The sequence below is a fragment of the Tursiops truncatus genome, chromosome 13 (assembly GCF_011762595.2).
Source record: "Tursiops truncatus isolate mTurTru1 chromosome 13, mTurTru1.mat.Y, whole genome shotgun sequence".
In the NCBI taxonomy this organism is placed as follows: Eukaryota; Metazoa; Chordata; class Mammalia; order Artiodactyla; family Delphinidae; genus Tursiops; species Tursiops truncatus.
Window position 1 is genome coordinate 19,777,041 of NC_047046.1, and position 19,417 is coordinate 19,796,457.

Consider the following 19,417-nt stretch of genomic DNA (forward strand, 5'->3'; position numbering starts at 1 on the left):
ACTGCCGTGGCCTCCCCCGCTGCGGAGCACAGGCTCCGGACGCACAGGCTCAGCGGCCATGGCTCATGGGCCCAGCCGCTCCGCGGCATGTGGGATCTTCCCGGACTGGGGCACGAACCCGTGTCCCCTGCATCGGCAGGTGGACTCTCAACCACTGCGCCACCAGGGAAGCCCATTTGTAGACTTTTTGATGATGGCCATTCTGACCGCTGTGAGGTGGTACCCCATTATAGTTTTGATCTGCGTTTCTCTAATAATTAGTGACGTGGAGCATCTTTTCATGTGCCTCTTGGCAATCAGTATGTCTTCTTTGCTGGCTGGACTTTAGAATCACCTGGGGAGCTTTAATAAGAATATTTGGGGGGACTGATTAAAATTCCTTAGGGGGCAGAGCCGGCTCACTGAATAACCTGGGGTGATTCTGCTATGAAGCCAGGTGAGAACAGCTGAGGACACCTCCCCTTCATCTTCCGACCTGCTGTCAGTCTCTTCCTTTACCTCCAGATCTAAGAATTTGTCCTTTGTCACCTTCTATCTCCGCAGGGCCAGGACAGTGCCTGGTACAGGAAATATTGTGGAATACATGAACATTAAGTTACATGAAGGCAGGGGCCATGTCTGTCTTGCTCATTGCTGTATGTCCAGGGCCTGGCACATAGAAGGTGCTCAAGAAATATTTGTTATACTCATTAATCTGTTCATTTATGAAAGAAAATTCTAGGGAAAGTTTGTAGGGAATTCCTTCTGCATTGCCACTGCCACCTGCTGGCCACTCTGCTACACTGCAGGTAATACACTTTTTTTTTTTTTTTTTTTTTGTCTTAAGGATTTATCTTCTCTTAAGGATCACTTACTAGGAAGCTGGACTCCCAGGAGGATGGAAAGCCAGGGAATCAGATCAGCACTTACCTGGGGTCTGAGTCTTCACTCTCTCCCAGTAGAGCACTGGATTTCCAGGTTTCCTCTGAAAACCTTCCCTGACCTTCCCACCTCTGACTGACTCAGTGATGTTTCTGCTCTGTGTTTCTCCCATCACAGCTGCTACCAAGCACTGGGTTGCAATTACCTGATAACTGTTCCTCTCCCCCACTAGACTGAGTCCTGGGAAAATCGGAACCATGCTTCTTTAGTTCCCTGCTCTATACCAGCTCCTAGCACAAGCCTGGAACATAGGGACAGAGCAAATGTCTGCTGGACTGAAATTTTTTTTTTTAAAACCCAAAGAGTGAATTCTAGACTCTGGAAGTTCATAAACTGTAAAGTGTAGTGCATGGGGCTGCATTTCCCAAGGAGTATTACATACTCCATTGGTGATACCCATGTGGCTTTAGGCAGTGCCCAGATTAACTTTTCAATGTTAAGAAAATCTTTAAAAATAAAACTGACATTTGAAACCTGTGATTATAAGAATGTTATTATTTGGGGTGAGGCTAAATTATGTAGCACTGTTTAAATGGAAAAATAAGTTAATAGAAATTTTTAAAAGGATTAAGTAAACAGTAGTAAAGTTGGGTTGAAAGTATGACCAAAATTGTAAAACCCAGAAAAATAACCAGCGTTTACTGGGTTCTACTATATGTTGCTCACCCTCACGTGCGTGAGCTCACTTCATCATCATAGCAACCCTACGAGCTATCCCATTTCACAGATGAGGAAGTTGAGGCTCGCAGAGGACAAACATCTTACCCACAGGTGCATAACTAGGATCTGAATCCCGGGCCATTAGGCACTTGAGCCCAAGAACTTCTATTCTGTAATCTTCTTTCAGTTGAACTGATGTAAGGTCTTTTAAGAAACATTTATTGGGCACCTACTGTGTGCCAGACTGCTGAAGATACAGCAGTGAGTAAAAGCCAACTCCAACTCCACAGAGCCCAACCAGGTTGAAGAGCAAACTTTCAGAGGAATCATTAGGACTCGGTGCAGGGTTTGGGTCGTGATGTTATTGCCTGTGTATATTATAAGTAAGGCGTGCCCAACCTGTTTTTAAAACAATACATCAATATGCTATATAGGACTTTAAAATGTCAAAGGAAAATTTTCCCTTCCTACAGCTCATACCCCAGGCACACTCCGCAAGGTTAATGATACCTTGCCAGTCCTTCTAGGTGTCTTCCGTGGACGCATAATACAATGCTGTCTTTAAGGGTTCCCGTGATTGATTGAAGGAAGACACTGTGGTTTGACCGGGGGCCCAGACATGGTAACATTGGCTGTTCTCAAGTGCCCGTGGGTGAACTTCAACCATAGAGATGACCTTGGTTTAGTGACGGGATTAGCTTTGGTCAGGCATTGGCTGAACCACCTGGTGCCTCATTTCTGGGAGTCTGAACTGAAGGGAATGCTAGTCCATATCTCTGCCTCTCTCTCTCAGCTGCTCTAACAGCCCCGCCCCTGCTGACTTGGGGGTCTCCTCCAGATGCCCCTTACTCTTTTGAGCTTCTCTCTCTGACAGCAGCTGCCATCTCTTTTGGTTTACTTGTCCATTTACATTTGTTTGCTTAAAGCACTGAGACCACAGTCGCTGGAGGGCAGGAATGGCGTCTGATTCGCCTTCTGGCCCCACTGCTGGGTGCGTTGTCTGGCATGCAGTAAACACTTGCTAAATGTGTTCTGAATAAAAGCTCCAGCGCCTGCCAAGGTGCATCTGCATTGTTGTAGCCACCCAGCGACCCAGCAAGTCCCTTTCTGCAGGCTGGCTTCCTGGATTGCAGGTATGGGAGGAAAACAGTTCTTCACCCCTGACGAAGGCTGTTATTGAATTACAAAGAAAAAAACCTTTCAACCTCAAGAGGTTGGAACCCTAGGAACCTTCGGAACCTTCTAAGCCAGGTCCCTGTCGACCCACCCATTCAAAGAGATCGAAGCCCCAATTCCTCATTAGTGGTGATTACTGTCACTAAGGCATAGTCATTCATTCATTTGTTCCTTGGAAAGGTGATACATTAAAATGCCTTCCTGAATGTCAGGCAGGTACCATGTGTAGAACAGTAGGGAGTGGTAAGGATTGTGTAACTGGGGAACATATTTCTTATCTAAGGGGGGCAGCTTCTACTCAACACCATGTGAGTTGAGTGCTTGGGCTCCAGGTCACAATCATTGCCATGTAGTTATGTGAGCCCAGTATTATCTTATCTTCCTATGTTTCAGAAGAAGCCAGAAATTCAGATTATTACATGAAATACCCTGATTTGCACAAGCTAAGCAGAGCCCATGTGTAGGTCAAATTCACAGAGAAATAGGGTCTAGTTGGGACTTCTGTTATACTATGTGCCATCCACAATTTCCATGGGGCGAGGGGTTATATCTGTTTTATTCACCTCTGTGTCCTCAGTGCTACTTATGTGTTGGCACATAATAGGTGTTCAATAAACATTCATTGACCCAATGAATGAATGAATGCTTCCTGTGATGCAGGCAAGGTGCTAGGCACTGGAATTCCTGGCATGAACGTAAGATGAGTTTCCAGCCTGGGAGTGAGTGGGCAAGGTGAGAATCAAACAGTGCCATAAAAGATTCTGAGGCTGTGTTGGAGGTCTGTGAAGGTTATAGAACAGGGTTCCAAGAACAGGGCAATTCATGCTGCTGGGGACAGATCTGGCTCCTTGGGGGAATTCTTGAGATCTGCCTTGTAAAATAAGGTGCTTGAAACAACCCATATTTATTATCTTACGGTTTCTGTGGGTCTGGAATCTGGGAACAGCTTAACTGGGTCCTTTGGTTCAGGATCTCTCATAAGAGAGACCTGAGTCTCATCTGAGGCTGGAGATCTCATCTGAAGGCTCAATCAGGGGAAGGATCCACTTCCAAGCTTTGGAGCTCCTACTCCAAAGACAGTGGAGAGTCTGCTAGCAAGACAGAACTACAGTCTTATGTAACATCCTCATGGAAGTGACAGCCCTTTGTCTTTGCTGTATTGATACTTTATTGGTTGGAAGTGAGTCACGGGTCCTGCTACAAAGAGCTGCAAAGAGTGTTAATACCAGCAGGTGAAGATTATTAAGGGCTGTTTTAGCCTTTCCACTGCACTCTCCTTTATTTTTTTTTAATTGGAGTACAATTGCTTTATAACGTTGTGCCAGTTTCTGCTGTACAATGAAGCGAATCAGCTACATGTATACGCATATCCCCTCCCGCTTGGACCTCCCTCCCACCCCCCTCCCCATCCCTCCCCTCCAGGTCATCACTGAGCACCAAGCTGAGCTCCCTGTGCTATACAGCAGGTTCCCACTAGCTAGCTATTTTACACATGGTCGTGTATTTATGTCACTCTCCTTTAGATAGGAAGGGGAAGGGCATCTCAGACAGAGGGAACAGCGTAGGCAAAGCACAAAAGGGTGAAACAGAGTAACCCATCTGGCAAAATGTGACTAGTTTGATGTAAACTAAGGAACCATTTGAGAGGGAGGCAGGAAGCAGATGGACAAAGCCCTAATAGCCCAATCTGGAGACCCTGCCTCTTCTCCAAGCGCAGTGGAATCACCAGGTGTGAAATAATAAAAGACCCACCTGCTCCACGTTCTAAACCGAGGGCCTGCAGAGTCAGGATGATGGCAAGCTGGGGGATTACACTAGTAAATTGTAAAAATCACTCAGATATTATAGGACTCCTTCAGGTAAAAGAGGCAGCATGTCATCTCTTCCGAGTTTCACTAATCAACTGAGTATTGGAAGCTGTGGACAGAAGCTTGTTTCTCTGAAACATGTATGGCAGGTGCAGCTGTGATATGTAAAGACTTGGGTCTTTGTACAGCAAAGCAAGATCCAGAAGGAGCAAAATGTTTTAGGATTTGGCATAGAAAACCCCTTGTTCTCTGTTTGTGGGAATGTAAAATGGTGCTGCCACTGTAGAAGACGGGATGGTGGTTCCTCAGGAACTTACATGTAGGATTACGGTATGGTCCAGAAATCCCACTTCTGGGTATCTACCCACAGAATTGAAGGCAGGGTCTCAAAGGGGTATTTGCACACCCATGTTCATAGCAGCTTTATTCACTATAGCCGAAAGGGGAAGCCATTCAAGTGTCCATTGACAGATGGATGAATAAACAAAATGTTTGTCCAGCCATACAATGGAATACGATTCAGCCTTAAAAAGGAAGGAAATTCGAACACAAGCTACAACATGGATGACCCTTGAGGATATTATGCTCAGTGTAATAAGCCAGTCGCAAAAAGACAAATACTGGATGATTCCACTTATATGTGGTCCCTAGAGTAGTCAAAGTCATAGAGACAGAAAGTGGAATGGTGGTTGCCAAGGGTTGGTTGGGAGGGGAGATGGGAACTTAGTGTTTAATGGGGACAGAGTTTCCATTTGGGAAGATAAAGAGTTCTGGAGGTTGATTGTACAACAATGGGAATGTATTTGACACTGCTGAACTGTATACTTGAAATGGTTAAGATGGTAAATTTTATATTACGTAGATGTTACCCAATTTAAATTTTTTAATAGTAAGACTTTTTAATGTTTCAGGATGTGTAGTCTTGTGTGCACAGCAGTTTTTGCTGGCTTTCCAGTCCATCCAGGTGCTGAAAAGGAACTAGATCACACGCTGGCCCTGGAATGGGTCAAACTGTCAGGTTCAACTCTCCAATAAGTCTTAAGCTAGCAGGTGTCATTTATGATGCTCCTACTGTATATGTTAGGGTCATTTGTGTTCCTACTGTATACCAGGCCCTGAGCTTCCAGCATGCCTGAACAGGCTCATCTCCAGTGAGGGAGACTGTTAGTAAATAATTAAATACAATACAGTGTATGCAATGCTGTGGTGGAGGAAGAGCCGGAGAGATTAGTGACTCAATTAGGGGTAGGGGGCATCACGGAAGGCTTCCTGAAGGAGGAGATATGAGGACTGAGTATTGAAAAACAAGACTTATCCCGGCTGTGTGGGCAGATGAGGTATAAGGTGAGAAGCAGGAGGAATATTTCATAATTTAGCGACACCACCGTCCATTATTTACTGAGTACTTACATTTCAAGGGCGTGCTAAAGCATTTGCACGTTATCTTGTTTAATCTTCCAAGTCCCTGTGAGGTAGGTACTGCTATTATTGCCATTTTACTGATGAGGAAACTGAAGCTCAGAGAGGTTGTGGCCCTTGCTGGAGGTCACACAGCTAGTAAGTAGCAGAACCCAGATTTTTAACCCAGATTCCACAGCTCAGTATATCCTACTGTGCCCATGTGTAACCCATGCCCAGAGGTGGGAGAGGGAAAGGGGAGTTTGAGGAGTGGGCAACAGTTCAGTTCAAGGTGGGGATGCAGAGAAATGATGCTGGAGAGACTGGCCTCGGATCACACAGGCTCTGAGTAGGAGTCCCCAGAGATTTACATCGTCTCATCAGAGCTCCTTTTGGCTTGCATTTCAGCGGAGGAGTCCCTGGCATGTGACAACCCAGGGTTACCTGAAAATGGGTACCAAATCCTGTACAAACGACTCTACCTGCCAGGAGAGTCCCTCACCTTCATGTGCTATGAGGGCTTCGAGCTCATGGGCGAAGTGACCATTCGATGCATCCTGGGACAGCCATCCCACTGGAATGGGCCACTGCCCGTCTGTAAAGGTAAAGAAACCACCGCCTCCCCACCCCCGGAGTCCCGGGGAATGAGGGACCCAGAGATGTAAAGACTGACTTGCAGCGATTCTAAACTTGCTCTAAAAAGCCAGGCTACTGTGTTTCACTAAATCTAAGACACCACCGTTATTTTCTGCACTGCTGAGGAAGGACATGGCTTCCAATTAAACTATGACACGGTGCCTTCTCCTTGCTTAGCATTTTTGTTTTTACTTACTAAAAGAGCTTAGGTTTTTATCATAAAGGAGAGGCAGCCTGCTTTTGACTCCTGCTTGGACAGCGTGGCTGAAACGTTTCCCGCCTCCTGCACCCCCTTCTCACAACCACTTGGTTCCGAAGGGTGATGGGTGTTCCCCTGTCGCCTCTGGGCGTTCTCCCAAGATGCTCACACCTATCCTCCAGGCACTGATGGTCCTGGGCTGATGATTGCACAAGCACAGGCATCTTGAGCGCCACCTGGTGGCAGCGATTGTAATACCCCAGTGATTGTAAGACACCCCCCATCTCAGAGATGGTGAAAACGGGGGGAAGTGTATTTTAGAATCAGTGAACCACTCATCGTTGAAATTAAGTTAGGGCACACCTAGTGAGATTTGGATCCATTTATCCGTGTCTTTGAGGTGTGAAATTCATAATCATATCCTAAGTACGTTCAACGCTTTAGGCAAGTGGATTTAACCTTTTATGGTGTTAGTACCCTTTTGAGAATCAGGCAGAAAGCTCTGAATTCTCTCCCCCGGGGGAACTGAAACATGCAGTTTTACATTTCTACTTGGGAACCCGTAACTTCAGCGGATCCCCAAATGCTCGTTCATGAAGTCCAGCGTTCAGGCTTAAAAATACTTTCCCGGCCAGAATTTCTACTCCTGGGTATAGGCACAAAGTAATTGAAAACAGGTATTCAAACCAACACTTGTACAAATGATCGTAGCAGCATTATTCACAAAAGATGGAAACAACCCAAATGTCCATCAGCTGGTGAATGGATAAGCAGAATGTGGCATGTTCATATAAGGGAATATTGTTCAGCCATAAAAAGGAATGCTATAACATGGATGGACCTTGAAAAGGTGATGCTCGGTGAAAAGAAGCCAGACACAAAAGGTCACGTATTGTATGATTCAGTTCGAATGAAGTGTCCAGAGTAGGTAAATCCGTAGGGGTGGAACTCAGATTAGAGCTTCCCAGGGGCTGGTGGGGAGGGAAGAGCAACTGCTTACTTGGTACCGAATCTCCTTTTGAGATGATGAAAACGTTTTAGAACTAGATAGAGGGGATGCTTGCACAACATTGTGAACGTACTAAACGCCCCTGAATTGGGCACTGAATTGAAATGGTTAATTTTATGTCATGTGAATTGTACCTATAAAAAAAGATCTTCCCTGCATCACCCCATTGACGCCTCGTGACCATACTCTGAGAGAGGTGAGCCATCAGACCCATTTCACAAATGTGGACAGAGAAGCTCACAGAGGTCAAGTGACTTACCCCAAACCACACAACTGGTATAAGACAAATTTAGGATTTGAACCCACTTCTGCTAATTATAAATTCCCTGCCCTTGAAACCCCACCGGGTGAGGCAGTGCTGGCCCCTCAGGTACGACAGACCGTCTAGCAGGAAAGACATTGTCTTGGGAGACCATTGCCCTTTTCTCTCCTCTCCACTTCCACTCCTGTGACCCACCCTGCCAACTCTGTCATGAAATAATAAATCACTTCCTCTTCCCCAAAAAAGTGGGGTCCATCGTTTGTGGTCTGGAGTTGGAGAAATGACAGAGCACCAGTGTGAGACCACCCCCTGGGACTCAGGGGCCCTGGGTTCCCAAGGACGCTGCCCTGGCAGGTCCAGGAAAGGGCCCAGGAAGCTGCCTCGTAGCACGTGCCCCCGGGGCCCACTGATCACACTCAGAGGTTCAACATTTCCTTCCATTTCTAAGATTTCATGGAAGCTCATGCCCTCCCAGACACGCAGTCAAGGTCCCATTCATGTCTTGGGTAGGAAGCATCTGCCTTAATCTTTCCATTTTCCTAATGCCCTGGCTCCAGAGATGTCTGCAGTCAGTTAGTTAGCTTTTTTGTCGGCTGGTTTTGTTACCATCACATGATAACGATGAAAGTCAGAGAGTCACTTTGACCAAAGCTCTAACTAGGAAATCTCCGTATTATGTAGGACACCGCTATTGCTGGGCCTTTGGGGGCCAGCTCCTCCCACGACCTTATCATGCAATCTTTCCATCGAAGCCCTTCACTCTGGGGGTTTTGCATCCCTGAACCCCGTCCCTGTGGGTATATTTTTGTGCTCAGCTATCATGATGACTTGGATGCCAAAGCATGAAGACACCAGCCCCCATCATCCTGAACTTCCAGAGGAGTTGTACAGGGAACCCAGGGGAATAAACCAACTCCAGAGAGTTCCAGTCTATGGCAATGAAGGAATGAAAATATGGAATAAAAATCCTATATTCCAAATCAATATGGAATAAAAGTGAAATTAGAAAGGTTCATATAAATGTATATTTCAAAGCAGGAAAACAATTTCACCTCTGGCTGGGCTCAGGATTTTGGATTTGGAATTTTGTCTTGCCCCTCACCATTCATCAGCCTTGGTCCGACACAAAAACACTGAAGAGACCAGGACTATGTAGTTCAGAGCAAAGGCCCAAGAAAGCCAAGCAAGTTTAAATCCTGCCTCCATCACTTAGGAGCTGTGTGGTGTCAGAGAAATCACTTCGCTTCTCTGAACCTCTGTTTGCTTATCTGTTAAATGGGGATGAGAATAGTATCTACCTAATGAGATTGTTGTGAGTGTTAAGTGAGCAAATATATATAAAGCTCTTGATGCCCAGTATCTGACATATGGTGAGTATTCAGTCATTATTGTCCTTTTCCTTTCATATCTGTCTCATCTTCTCTCAGGAACCTAGGAAGGGAATGAGGCATTTCCACTAATTCCGGTAGCCTAAGATTTAAAAAAATAAACAAAACCACAGCACTACAGCAAAGCATGGAATGGACTTTTGCACCTAATTGGGGGGGGGATGCTTCATGCAAACAGAGTGAATTCACTTGACATTGATCAATGCTCCAATTTCTCTTTCAGTTAATCAAGACAGCTTCGAACACGCTTTAGAAGGTGAGTCCCACGAAGAAAAAAATCCCATAAACCGAGCTAATGGCAGAAAGCAAGGGAAGGTCCTTGGAGATCCTTATCGAGGCGTTAACAGAAAGTTAAGCAGAAATGCTGCCTTCACACTGCTGAGGAGAATTTCAAAACAAATGACATTGTAAAGAAAAAAAAATCATTGAATTTGTAACTTATAGTCCTAACTATGACCTAAAAGAGATTTGACGCCCGTTCTGTTCATGATGACGAGGTAAAAACATCTGGGAGTTCACGTGCCTGAGAAACACATACCCTCTTGTAAAACTTTGCAGCCATGTGGTGCTATTTGGGGGAGCTAAATCCAGAGATGCCTCACCCTTCATGCTGAGCAAGCTCCTGGTTTTGGGAGGGAAGGGTCTTCCCCAGGGGATGCTCTGTGGTCTGTTTTCCCCTCCGTCTTTTTCTTCCCCAAAATAGCTGTCCCTGGATCCCCCTTGTTTTCTGTTCTTGTTAGAAATTACCAAGTGAGATTTATTAATGTGGAACAGATGCTAAAAGTGATCCAGGATTTTGTTTTATCTTCCCTTTTCAATGCATCCCACACGTAAAATGTTCTGCATTCTGTATAACCTTCGTTCAGTTTGGTACAAAACCACTCACTGGGCTGTCGTGTCAGGAAAAAAATAACATATTTTGTTTAAAAAAAAAGTTTTAACCAATTGGACAGTTTTTTAAATTATTTTTGGAGCCACTTATCTTTCTGACAATAAATTGTTCACTCAGAATCTGGGGCAGTGGAAATTACATGTCATTAGTTGCTCTCTTCTGCAACAGATGACATTTTAATCCAAGCAGACAGAGCTGGAGCTCAAATACATGTGTAGGCTGTGGGGAGCATGTATCGGTCACTCCGCTAGAAGAAGGGCATTTGTGGTGTTAGGCTCTATGCAGGCCCTTCCTTCGCTGTCTTGCACCGGCCAATGGACCATGAGAACATCTCAAAGGCCTGGGTTGCTCAGCGGGTGTGATGCCATCGTAATGTTCTGGGCTCGCACATTTATCATGGGTATTAAGACTGATTTTTCAGACCCAAGGAGTGGTGGCTAACGGATTGCAGATTTGCTTAACGCCGAGCTCTGTTAGACGTGGCTGTGGAGAACGGCAGAGTGTGTCCAGAAGGGATGTGGAGTCTGCCTTCAAGCCTTTCTCGGAAAACGCCCCCTTCCCCGCCTCCACCTCCACAATAATCATCATAGTTCTTGTGATTTCCTCTAACCACTGGGAGGTAGCGGGAGGCCCCAGGTGAGGCCGAGAGGGTTGCCTGAGAGTGTGCAGCCGTGGCCTCTGAGGGTGAAAGCTGTGTCTTCATGGTTAGGGTGTCATGGGGTGTGCGGTTGGGGTGCCATGAGGTGTGCAGGTACCGAGCACTGACCCAGCTGCTCAGCACCCTCTGCTGGAGGGTCTGATTGAGCAGGTCTGGGAGGGACCTGCCAGTCTAGACACAACTCTGTCTTCTCCATGGACTGTCAAGCAGATCTGCCTTTCCAGTTAGCACGTTGGGGATTTTCTCCAGGTCTTCCCTGGAATTGGATTTTAACCAGATTTCAACTGATGACCACCCCATCCAAGAATAGGTCTGGGGCTCTGTTGCCAAGAACCAGCACCATTTCCTTTACTCTTTGCCTCTTCTCCCTTCTGGAGATGGTTCTCCAGTGGCTGGCCCTGTGACATTAGGTCTTGGAGTGGGTGCAGGGCTGGGAGGGCGGGTACTCCCCTGGGAGCCAGGGGCCTTCACCGGCTTGTGCATTTAGTAGCAGAAGCGGCAGCCGAGACGTCTCTGGAAGGGGGAAACGTGGCACTGGCTATCTTCATCCCGGCCCTCCTCATCTCCTTGCTGCTGGGAGGAGCCTACATTTACATCACCAGGTACGGGGCTTCGGGTGGGAGTGGGGCTCTCACCCACTCGGCGACCAGCGTGCTGAGGGGCTGGGCTCGTCATGGACCCTGAGCCTCAAGGTCTCCACTCTTGGGGACAGTGGCATTTGTGTGATTGAAGGGATGGTGTGATTCAGTTCAACTCTGAGAAGTATTTAGATCGTGCGCCTGCCAACCCTTCATGGTAGGAGGGCTGAGCATGCAGCAGCAAATCAGAAGACACTCTCCTGACCTCACAGAGCTAATGTTTAACGGGAGAGAGAGACATTTCCTATTGCCAGGCACACTGACTCATTCTCTCCTTCATTCACTCATTCATTCCCTCACTTACTCAACATGTATGTATTGACAGTCTAATGTCATTGTCCCAGGTGTCGGGGATCATAGAACGTGCCTTTAACAAGGAAGGAAGATATTCATCTATGGCTAGCATATTCACTAATTCGTTCAATTTCACAATTATTGAGCACCGACTCTGTACCAGGCCATTTTCTGGGCTCTAAGACCATTGTGAACAAAACAAAAAGAAATCGTTGACATGTGGGGCACAGGTTCTAATGGGGGAAGAGAGACAATAAGTAAAGTATAATATAAAAGTAAGTAGTACATTAGAAGGTGAAAAATGCAGGGAGAAAAAGAAAACTTAGAAGAGAGAAAAAGGGAGCTGGGGTGAGGCAGTGGTTGCATTTTAAGTGGGGGAGGGGTGGAGGAGGCCCCAGTGAGAAATCACATTTGAGTAAGAGCTTGAAAGCAACAATGAGTAAACTATGCAGATATCTGGAAGAGGAGGATTCCAGGCAGAGAAGCAGCCATGTGCAAAGGCCCTGAGGCAGGCATTTGCCTACTTTAAATGGTCCCTGTGGAGCTCACAGTCTGGAAGGGGGAAGAGGAGAAATACACACGTTATCACACACTATAGTAAACACAATAAAGGAAAGAGACAGGGTGTGGGAACAGAGACCAGATCTAAATAGGTGGTCAGGGAAGGCTGCTCTGAGGCAACACAGTATATACTTAATAAATGCTCATTATTATTGCGCTTGCCCTTTGCATTAAAGAGGGACTTGTATCATCTTACAGGAGAAAACACATTAAGCTCCAGTAAGGGGAGGTCCGGGGTTTTAAGGATCACCGACTGGGTTAGAAGTTGAGAGCGATTATGATTTCAGCTTTAACCCCACTCGGATTCTCACTTACAAGAGGCCGTCTCCACACATCCTCCTTGTTATCCATGGAGGTGCCCATGCTCAGGAAGTGGCACCCACCATTCCCCTGAGGGACTGTAAGGTGTCTCCTCGTCCAGGAAAAGTAACTTCTCTTCCCTTCACCGTCTCTTCTCCAGATGCCGCTATTACTCCAACCTCCGCCTGCCCCTGATGTACTCCCACCCCTACAGCCAGATCACCGTGGAAACCGAGTTTGACAACCCCATTTATGAGACAGGGGTGAGTGGGTCTCTCTTCTCTCCCTGGTGCCTCCCTCTTTGCTCTGAATCCATCGACATCAAAACGGGAGGTTCAATTTCCTTTTGCTCGTGATGCTGCTGGCAGAAAGGCATGGCCAGTGGTCCTCCTGTCTCATCCCCGCCAAGACCCCTATTGAGGTAACTGCTGGAGAACTCAGCTCGTTCTGGGAATTGATGACAAGCCTGTAACTCTTTGTTCTTAGCAGAATGGCCACAGAAAGAAGGGGCTGCACCAGAGACCCATGGAGAGACAGCCAAAATGGGTCCGAGCCCAGCGGTGGCCTGGTGGCAGTGGGCAGCATTCCCAACATCTTATTAAACTACATTCCTTATTGAATGGCAGTGTGCACCGTCCCCACACATTTGAGCAGCAGCCTTGTGTTGGTACTAGGGACACAGCTGAACCAAATAGACACAGTCCTTCCGTTAATGAGCTTATAAGCTCACAAAGGAGACAGATACCAGTAATAGTAGTAGTAGTAGTAGTAGTAATGGTAATAGTAATATTATGGGCCAGCGCCTTAAATGCATAATCCCCTTCAATCCTTGTAACTCTTTGTGATGGATTCTCTAGTTATTTCTGATTGGCTGATGAGGACATTGAGGTTCAGGGAGAGGAAAAACGATTTGGTCAAGATTGCACACAGCCAGAACACACAGCCTGCAGCCAGGATGCAAACTCTGTTAGCCTCTCTTGCCTCTCCTTGAACCTCAAACAATCAGATATGCCAGTGAATATCTTGATTGCAACAAACCGTAATTTTTAAGGGCCATGAAAGAAATTGGACAGGGTGCTATGAGTGTGTGATGGGATGGGAGAAGGCCATCTCATCTCATCTTTGAGAAAGCTGAGTCATATCAGGTGGCTGAAAAAGATGCCAGGAAGACAGGAGAGCACGTGCAAAGGCCCAGAGGCATGTGTGAAGAACAAGAAGGCTGGTCATGCGTTTGCAAAACCACAACCTTCAAATTCACTGTGTGACGATGTACAGTCATCTCCCAATATTGGGGGCATAAACTCGTTCCGTGTCCGTGCTAACCTTGCAGCACTGCTGCTTCCTCTGACCTCCTGTTATCAATTGATGTGTAATGATATTTTTGCAAATTTAGGAGCCTAAAGGACACACATTTATTACCCCATAGATTCTGTAGGTCAGGAGTCCAGGCACAGCTAATGTAGGTCCTCTGCTCCAGGACTCACAGGCTACAATCAAGGTGTCAGTCAAGGCTGCAGTCTCATCTGCGGCTTGACTGGGGAAGGATCCACTTCCAAGCTCACATGACTGTTGACAGCATCCAGTTTCTTGCAGGTCGTTGGACTAAGGGGCTCAGTTTCTTGCATGCTGTCAACCTCAGCTCCTTTGTATGTGTCCCTCTCCATAGAACAACTCACAACATGGCAGCTTGCTTTTTCAGAGTCAGCGAGAGAGAGAGAGAGAGGTCACAATCCTACAAAATATAAACACGGCAGTGACATCCTAGCACCTTTGCTGTATTCTGTTGCTTAGAAGCAAATCATAGGTTCTGCATACAGTTAAGGGGAAGGGATCATACAAGGAATGTGAATACCAGGAGGTTGGGGACCATGAGGACCACCTTGGAGCCTGCCCCCCAAACTTGCATCTACCATGAAGCACAGACAGAATTGCTTATCTGTGTTGACCCAGTGGGAACTGTAGACCTCCATTAAAGCATGTGACAGTGACATGGGGCCGAGCCTATGACTTCTTATATCTCCCTACTCCTCTGCCCTGGGGGCCTGGAGTATATTACACACACTCCACGAGTATTGGAGAAATTGAACTGGTTGCTGCCTACGTGTTGTGGTCATTTTAGATATGGCACTGGTAAGACAAGGTCATATGTTATTTTACATTGTGTATAGCTTGTTTCTGAATCCTCAGAGAAGGTCAAGCTGATGAAAAATAGCCCTTTAGAAACTAGACCTTATTAAGACTTATTCGTGTATGTATCAGTCACCTAGCACTATGATAATGCTGAGTAACAATCCCAAAACTCAGTCGCTCAAAGTAACAAGCGTTAATTTGCTCATCAGTCCATGGGACAGTGTTTTCAGCTAGTTTCAGCTGGGTGGTAGTCCTGGTTTGGCAGTGCTCACTCACACATCTGTGGTTGGCTGATGACTCAGGTCTGCTGTCCATGACTCTCATCTTCTTGCCGGCACTAAAGGCCATCAAGGCATGCTCTACTCGTGGTGAAGGCAGAAGGGCAGGACGCCAGCAGCAGAAACACACAGGCACTTTTCAGGCCCCTCTTATGACCCACTTTCCCATAACCCATTGGTAAAAGCAAGTCAAGTTTAGAGTAAAGAGCACTGCAAAGTCCTATGTCCAATATCTTGGATACAGAGAAGGGTGAAGATCCAGAACGATCCATGAGTCACTCTGCCACACAAGGGGTCAACAGATCTGTGCTTCTCTCTCACACAGGAAACCAGAGAGTATGAAGTCTCCATCTAGAGAGAGCTCCACGTGAGAAGGGAACTTACAGATACAAACTCAACTACAGCCTCCTCGAGAAATTCATCCAGAGACCATGTGGCATTTGATGGAAAGCCCAGAGTGTCGGCTGTCTTTTCTTTAGACTCTTTACTGAAGACTTTCTGTTTTCTTCACTGTATTTATTATATTTAAAATCGAAATAGGTGTGGTTGGATGTATTGCAGCTGCAGCCAAATTTGTGGTACAGCCTCAATCCTGAAGGCAGGTGGAGGACCTGTAAAATAGCAAACACAGCAGTAGAGGGAAAAGGAAAAAAACAAAACAGCAACAGGCTGTTTCTCCTATCAGCAATGCCGTGCTACGGCTGCATCAACTTGCATGCATCTTCAGGATCCATGCCCATGGTGTTTTTCGTACAAATCTAAGTCCCAAGGTTAGGTTGGAAAAGGGCATTTCTTGTTGGATTAACTTGGGTTGAAATTTAGCACAGAGACTTAAACAGCACTACTACAAAACCAGTCTGTTTTCTCCCTTCCAATTTCCTCAGCTGCTAAAAGAACCTGCCCCGTCCCCTCCCTCCCATGGCCCCTCTGAAGGCAGCAAAGGTGTTACACAAACATTCTCTTTCACCACCCTGGCCTCGCTGGATGCTGGCAAACTAAGAAAATGTTTTCTTTCTATAAAGGTGACAGGTGACAAAGGAAAGTTTTCAGAGAAGATGAGAGATCTGAGAGTTCCAGTGAAGAAGTGGATGAGGGGCAAAGCTGGCTAAGGGAATCGAGAGAATAAAATGATACTCTTTCACCGATGAAAGAGCAGGTAATTTATGCTCCAAGGGCCAGAATCGATCACCTTGTTCAACAAGGCCACCCTCAAGCTGTGATGATAGATCCGTAGTCTTTGCAGGCGTGAGCAGTACCGCCCGTAGTGTTAAGAGGCTTTGGGTTGCAGGGGAGAAATCCGGGGGTGAGCTCTGTTTCCCTCCCAGGGTGCTGCACTGTCACTCTAAAAGGTGGCACCTTCAGAATACACTTGCAATCAGGTATTTTGGAGGGAGGGAGGGTCCTATGAGAAGAAACGACTTTTCTATTCTCTGAAGCTCTGCCCGGATGTTGGATGGTGGCGTGAATGCTTGACCATAGAGGTGCCGAGGAACAGGAACGGGGGGCTTAAAGCCACAACGGCATCCACGTCACACAATTTGAACTCCAGTGAGGAGAGAAGGAGGAATTTTAGGCCAGAAAGGAACTCTTAGCATCTCATTAATCCCGCATCCTGGTATTTGATCAGAGTCCTTTCACCTCAACCCAGTAGGACTGGTGAGTGTGTGATGATCTGGAAGATTCTTTTCTAAATATAGGTGTAAAGAGAAGGCAAGGGGTGAGGATGCTTGGAAAAGTGCGTGTGAGGCTAATTCATCTCCCTAGTGTCAACCAGTGGCTCAGAGAGGCCCAGCGGCCCAGCGGCTTTTGGGGTGCTCTTTGGAGCCTTCCCATGCTCTCTGGAATTGTTTTAAATCAGCTGGTTTTCAAACAAGACCTTTCTGGCTGCCATGCCTTTGGGAGAATGGCTGGGAGTCCATGTTTTGGTAGCTTGCTTAGGAAGCATCCGAAACAGAATATGGCAGTTGGCTTTACACACACACACACACACACACACACACACACACACACTCTCTCTCTCTCTCTCTCTCTCTCTCTCTCTCTCTCTCTCTCTCGCTCTCTCTCTCTCTCGCTCGCTCGCTCTCTCTCTCTCGCTCTCTCTCTCTCCTCCCAGCCGGGACCGTGGACCTCAGTCCTGGGGGGGTCTGAGGCCCAAATATTTTCCTTCTGTCAGAAAAGAATCCTGCTCATCTGCTCCTTCAAGCAGGCATTCATGATGCACAGCAAGAGATCATAAAAGGCTGCTGTCCAGCTGCCCAAAGCCCACCCCGTTATATGAAAGAACCAGAGGAGAAATGTTCCAGGCCATTAGTGAGCGATGGCATGTCTGGAGAAAGACCAGCAATGCAAATAATGCAAACTTTTTTTTTGAAGGCAGAATCAAATCTTTGCTTTTATATCTATTTGATGCTGATTCTAATCCTAACCCTGGGTCATCCAGAATGAAGAACTCTATTAATGATATTTAATTTTAGAACATACTGTGGTTACATGAACACTAAATATTTGCCTTTCCTAAAGACTGACAAAATATAAAATCTTTATTCTAACCCTGTTCCCTGAAACTGGCCAGGCCATGGCCCAGGAGTTCTTATTGGCTGTTGGATGGGGTAGAGAGGTGTTGATTTTTCTTTTTCTTCCAGGATTCCAATGTCTTAGTTCTGTCCTAGTCATATAGCACCTGTGACCATGTTTTATTTTTTTAATTTTTTTTGTGACCATGTTTTAAAAGTTTGTTTTAGTCAAAAGATGGATCATGCAAGCTTGACAATGTACAGTGTGATTGAAAAGACAGGTCGGTGTCTATTTTTCTTTTTAAAATACCTGAATGTGTCTTTGTAATATGTAAAGGTAAAACAAATCATAATAATCGTGCCAAAAATTTACCAGGCATCTCATTTCAGCTCATGTCATGTCTGTTTTTAATAAGCTCAATGTTAAAACCCGCTGGGATTAAATATTTTTGAACAGGATACAATCTTAAACTTGAGAACAGACTGAACCTTCCTACAAGCTACTCTTTGTAAAACATCGGGGAAATACGTTTACAGAGATTTCGAGCTTCAAAGAATGCATGTGATGGTGCGTATTACATGCTAATTCGTATAAGCTGTATCTGCCAGCTACCACCCTGTGCTTTAAAAATGCACACACTCAACCCTCTTCAGCTTGGGACTCATCTTTCTGCTTCTTTTGGTGGTAGAGGGTAGAATCATTTAGCCAGCTTAAGTATTCTGGTTGCTACTTGATGGCCATCCTTATTTAGTTCCACGGACATGCTTTAAAAATGACCTTTTGAAGCCAGCTCCTTGGAGAGCCTGCAGAACCTCAGGCTGATAGCTTTGGAGACTGCCGAACAGCCCAGCAGGAAACGAAGTGGCTACGTGATCCAAATGGTTGTACGAGCAGACGGACGGGACTGGGCAAATACGTGGGTACGTGTAGGCTGAGCGTGAACCTTGGGCAAAAATGACCTTTCTTTTGGTCAATCCAAAGGGTATGACTTTCCTATGTTTTTGAGGTCGCTGGGTCATTTGAGGTCCCGTTTTATTGAGTTGTTCGGAACCCCCAAAGGTAGGCTTTCTCCTGGGAAGTTTTCATTTCCATTTTATGCCCAAATAGAATTAAACGCAAAACAAACTTTCTAAGCTAGAATAATGAAATGAAGTCATTTTCCACTTTGTATATATTGATGCTAATAAAAGAAATGAAAAAGAGTCAAAGCTATGGGGTTTTTGTTACAAACGCTCCAGGCTGACACTGAGTGGAATGTTTCCATTTTCTGGGGATTCGGCTGGGATGACACCTACTGAGACTTTGAATGCCAAGACAGGACTGCTGACTCGGAATGGTTCCAGGAGCATTTGGGGAATGTTTGGAACAAGACATGTCCACTGCCATCATCACATACCACCACGCAGGACATACCAGGAGCATCAGTGTCCGAGGACAGGAGAGCAGAGATGCTGCAGCTCAAGCAGACAGCAAATTCTCCATCCTCCGCCTTTTGTTCTCTTCAGGCCCTCCGTGGGTTGCAAAGATGCCCATCTGCCTTGGTGAGGGTGATGATCTTTACTCAGTTTCCCAATTCAAATGCTAATCTCTTTGGGAAACACCCTCACAGACACACCTGAAAATAATGTCTGGCCAGCTATCTGGTCATCCCTTAGCCCGGTCAAATTGACGCATACAATTAGCCATCACTGGCCT

At 46.1% G+C, this 19,417-nt stretch overlaps 1 protein-coding gene across 5 annotated transcripts in view; it reads left to right on the forward strand.

Moving 5' to 3' along the window:
- Window positions 1-17,309, forward strand: part of SEZ6L (seizure related 6 homolog like) — a 199,751-nt gene extending 182,442 nt beyond the window's left edge. For 3 of the 5 annotated variants that reach the window (XM_033837912.2, XM_073790263.1, XM_073790262.1), the window contains 5 exons: window positions 6,372-6,566; window positions 9,681-9,713; window positions 11,495-11,609; window positions 12,961-13,063; window positions 15,534-17,309. In XM_033837912.2, coding sequence (XP_033693803.1) covers window positions 6,372-6,566; window positions 9,681-9,713; window positions 11,495-11,609; window positions 12,961-13,063; window positions 15,534-15,563 — 476 coding nt within the window. In that variant the 3' untranslated portion in view covers window positions 15,564-17,309. The remainder of the gene's footprint in view (window positions 1-6,371; window positions 6,567-9,680; window positions 9,714-11,494; window positions 11,610-12,960; window positions 13,064-15,533) is intronic. The other 2 variants (XM_073790260.1, XM_073790261.1) reach the window with 2 other exon arrangements.
- Window positions 17,310-19,417: the final 2,108 nt, after the last annotated feature.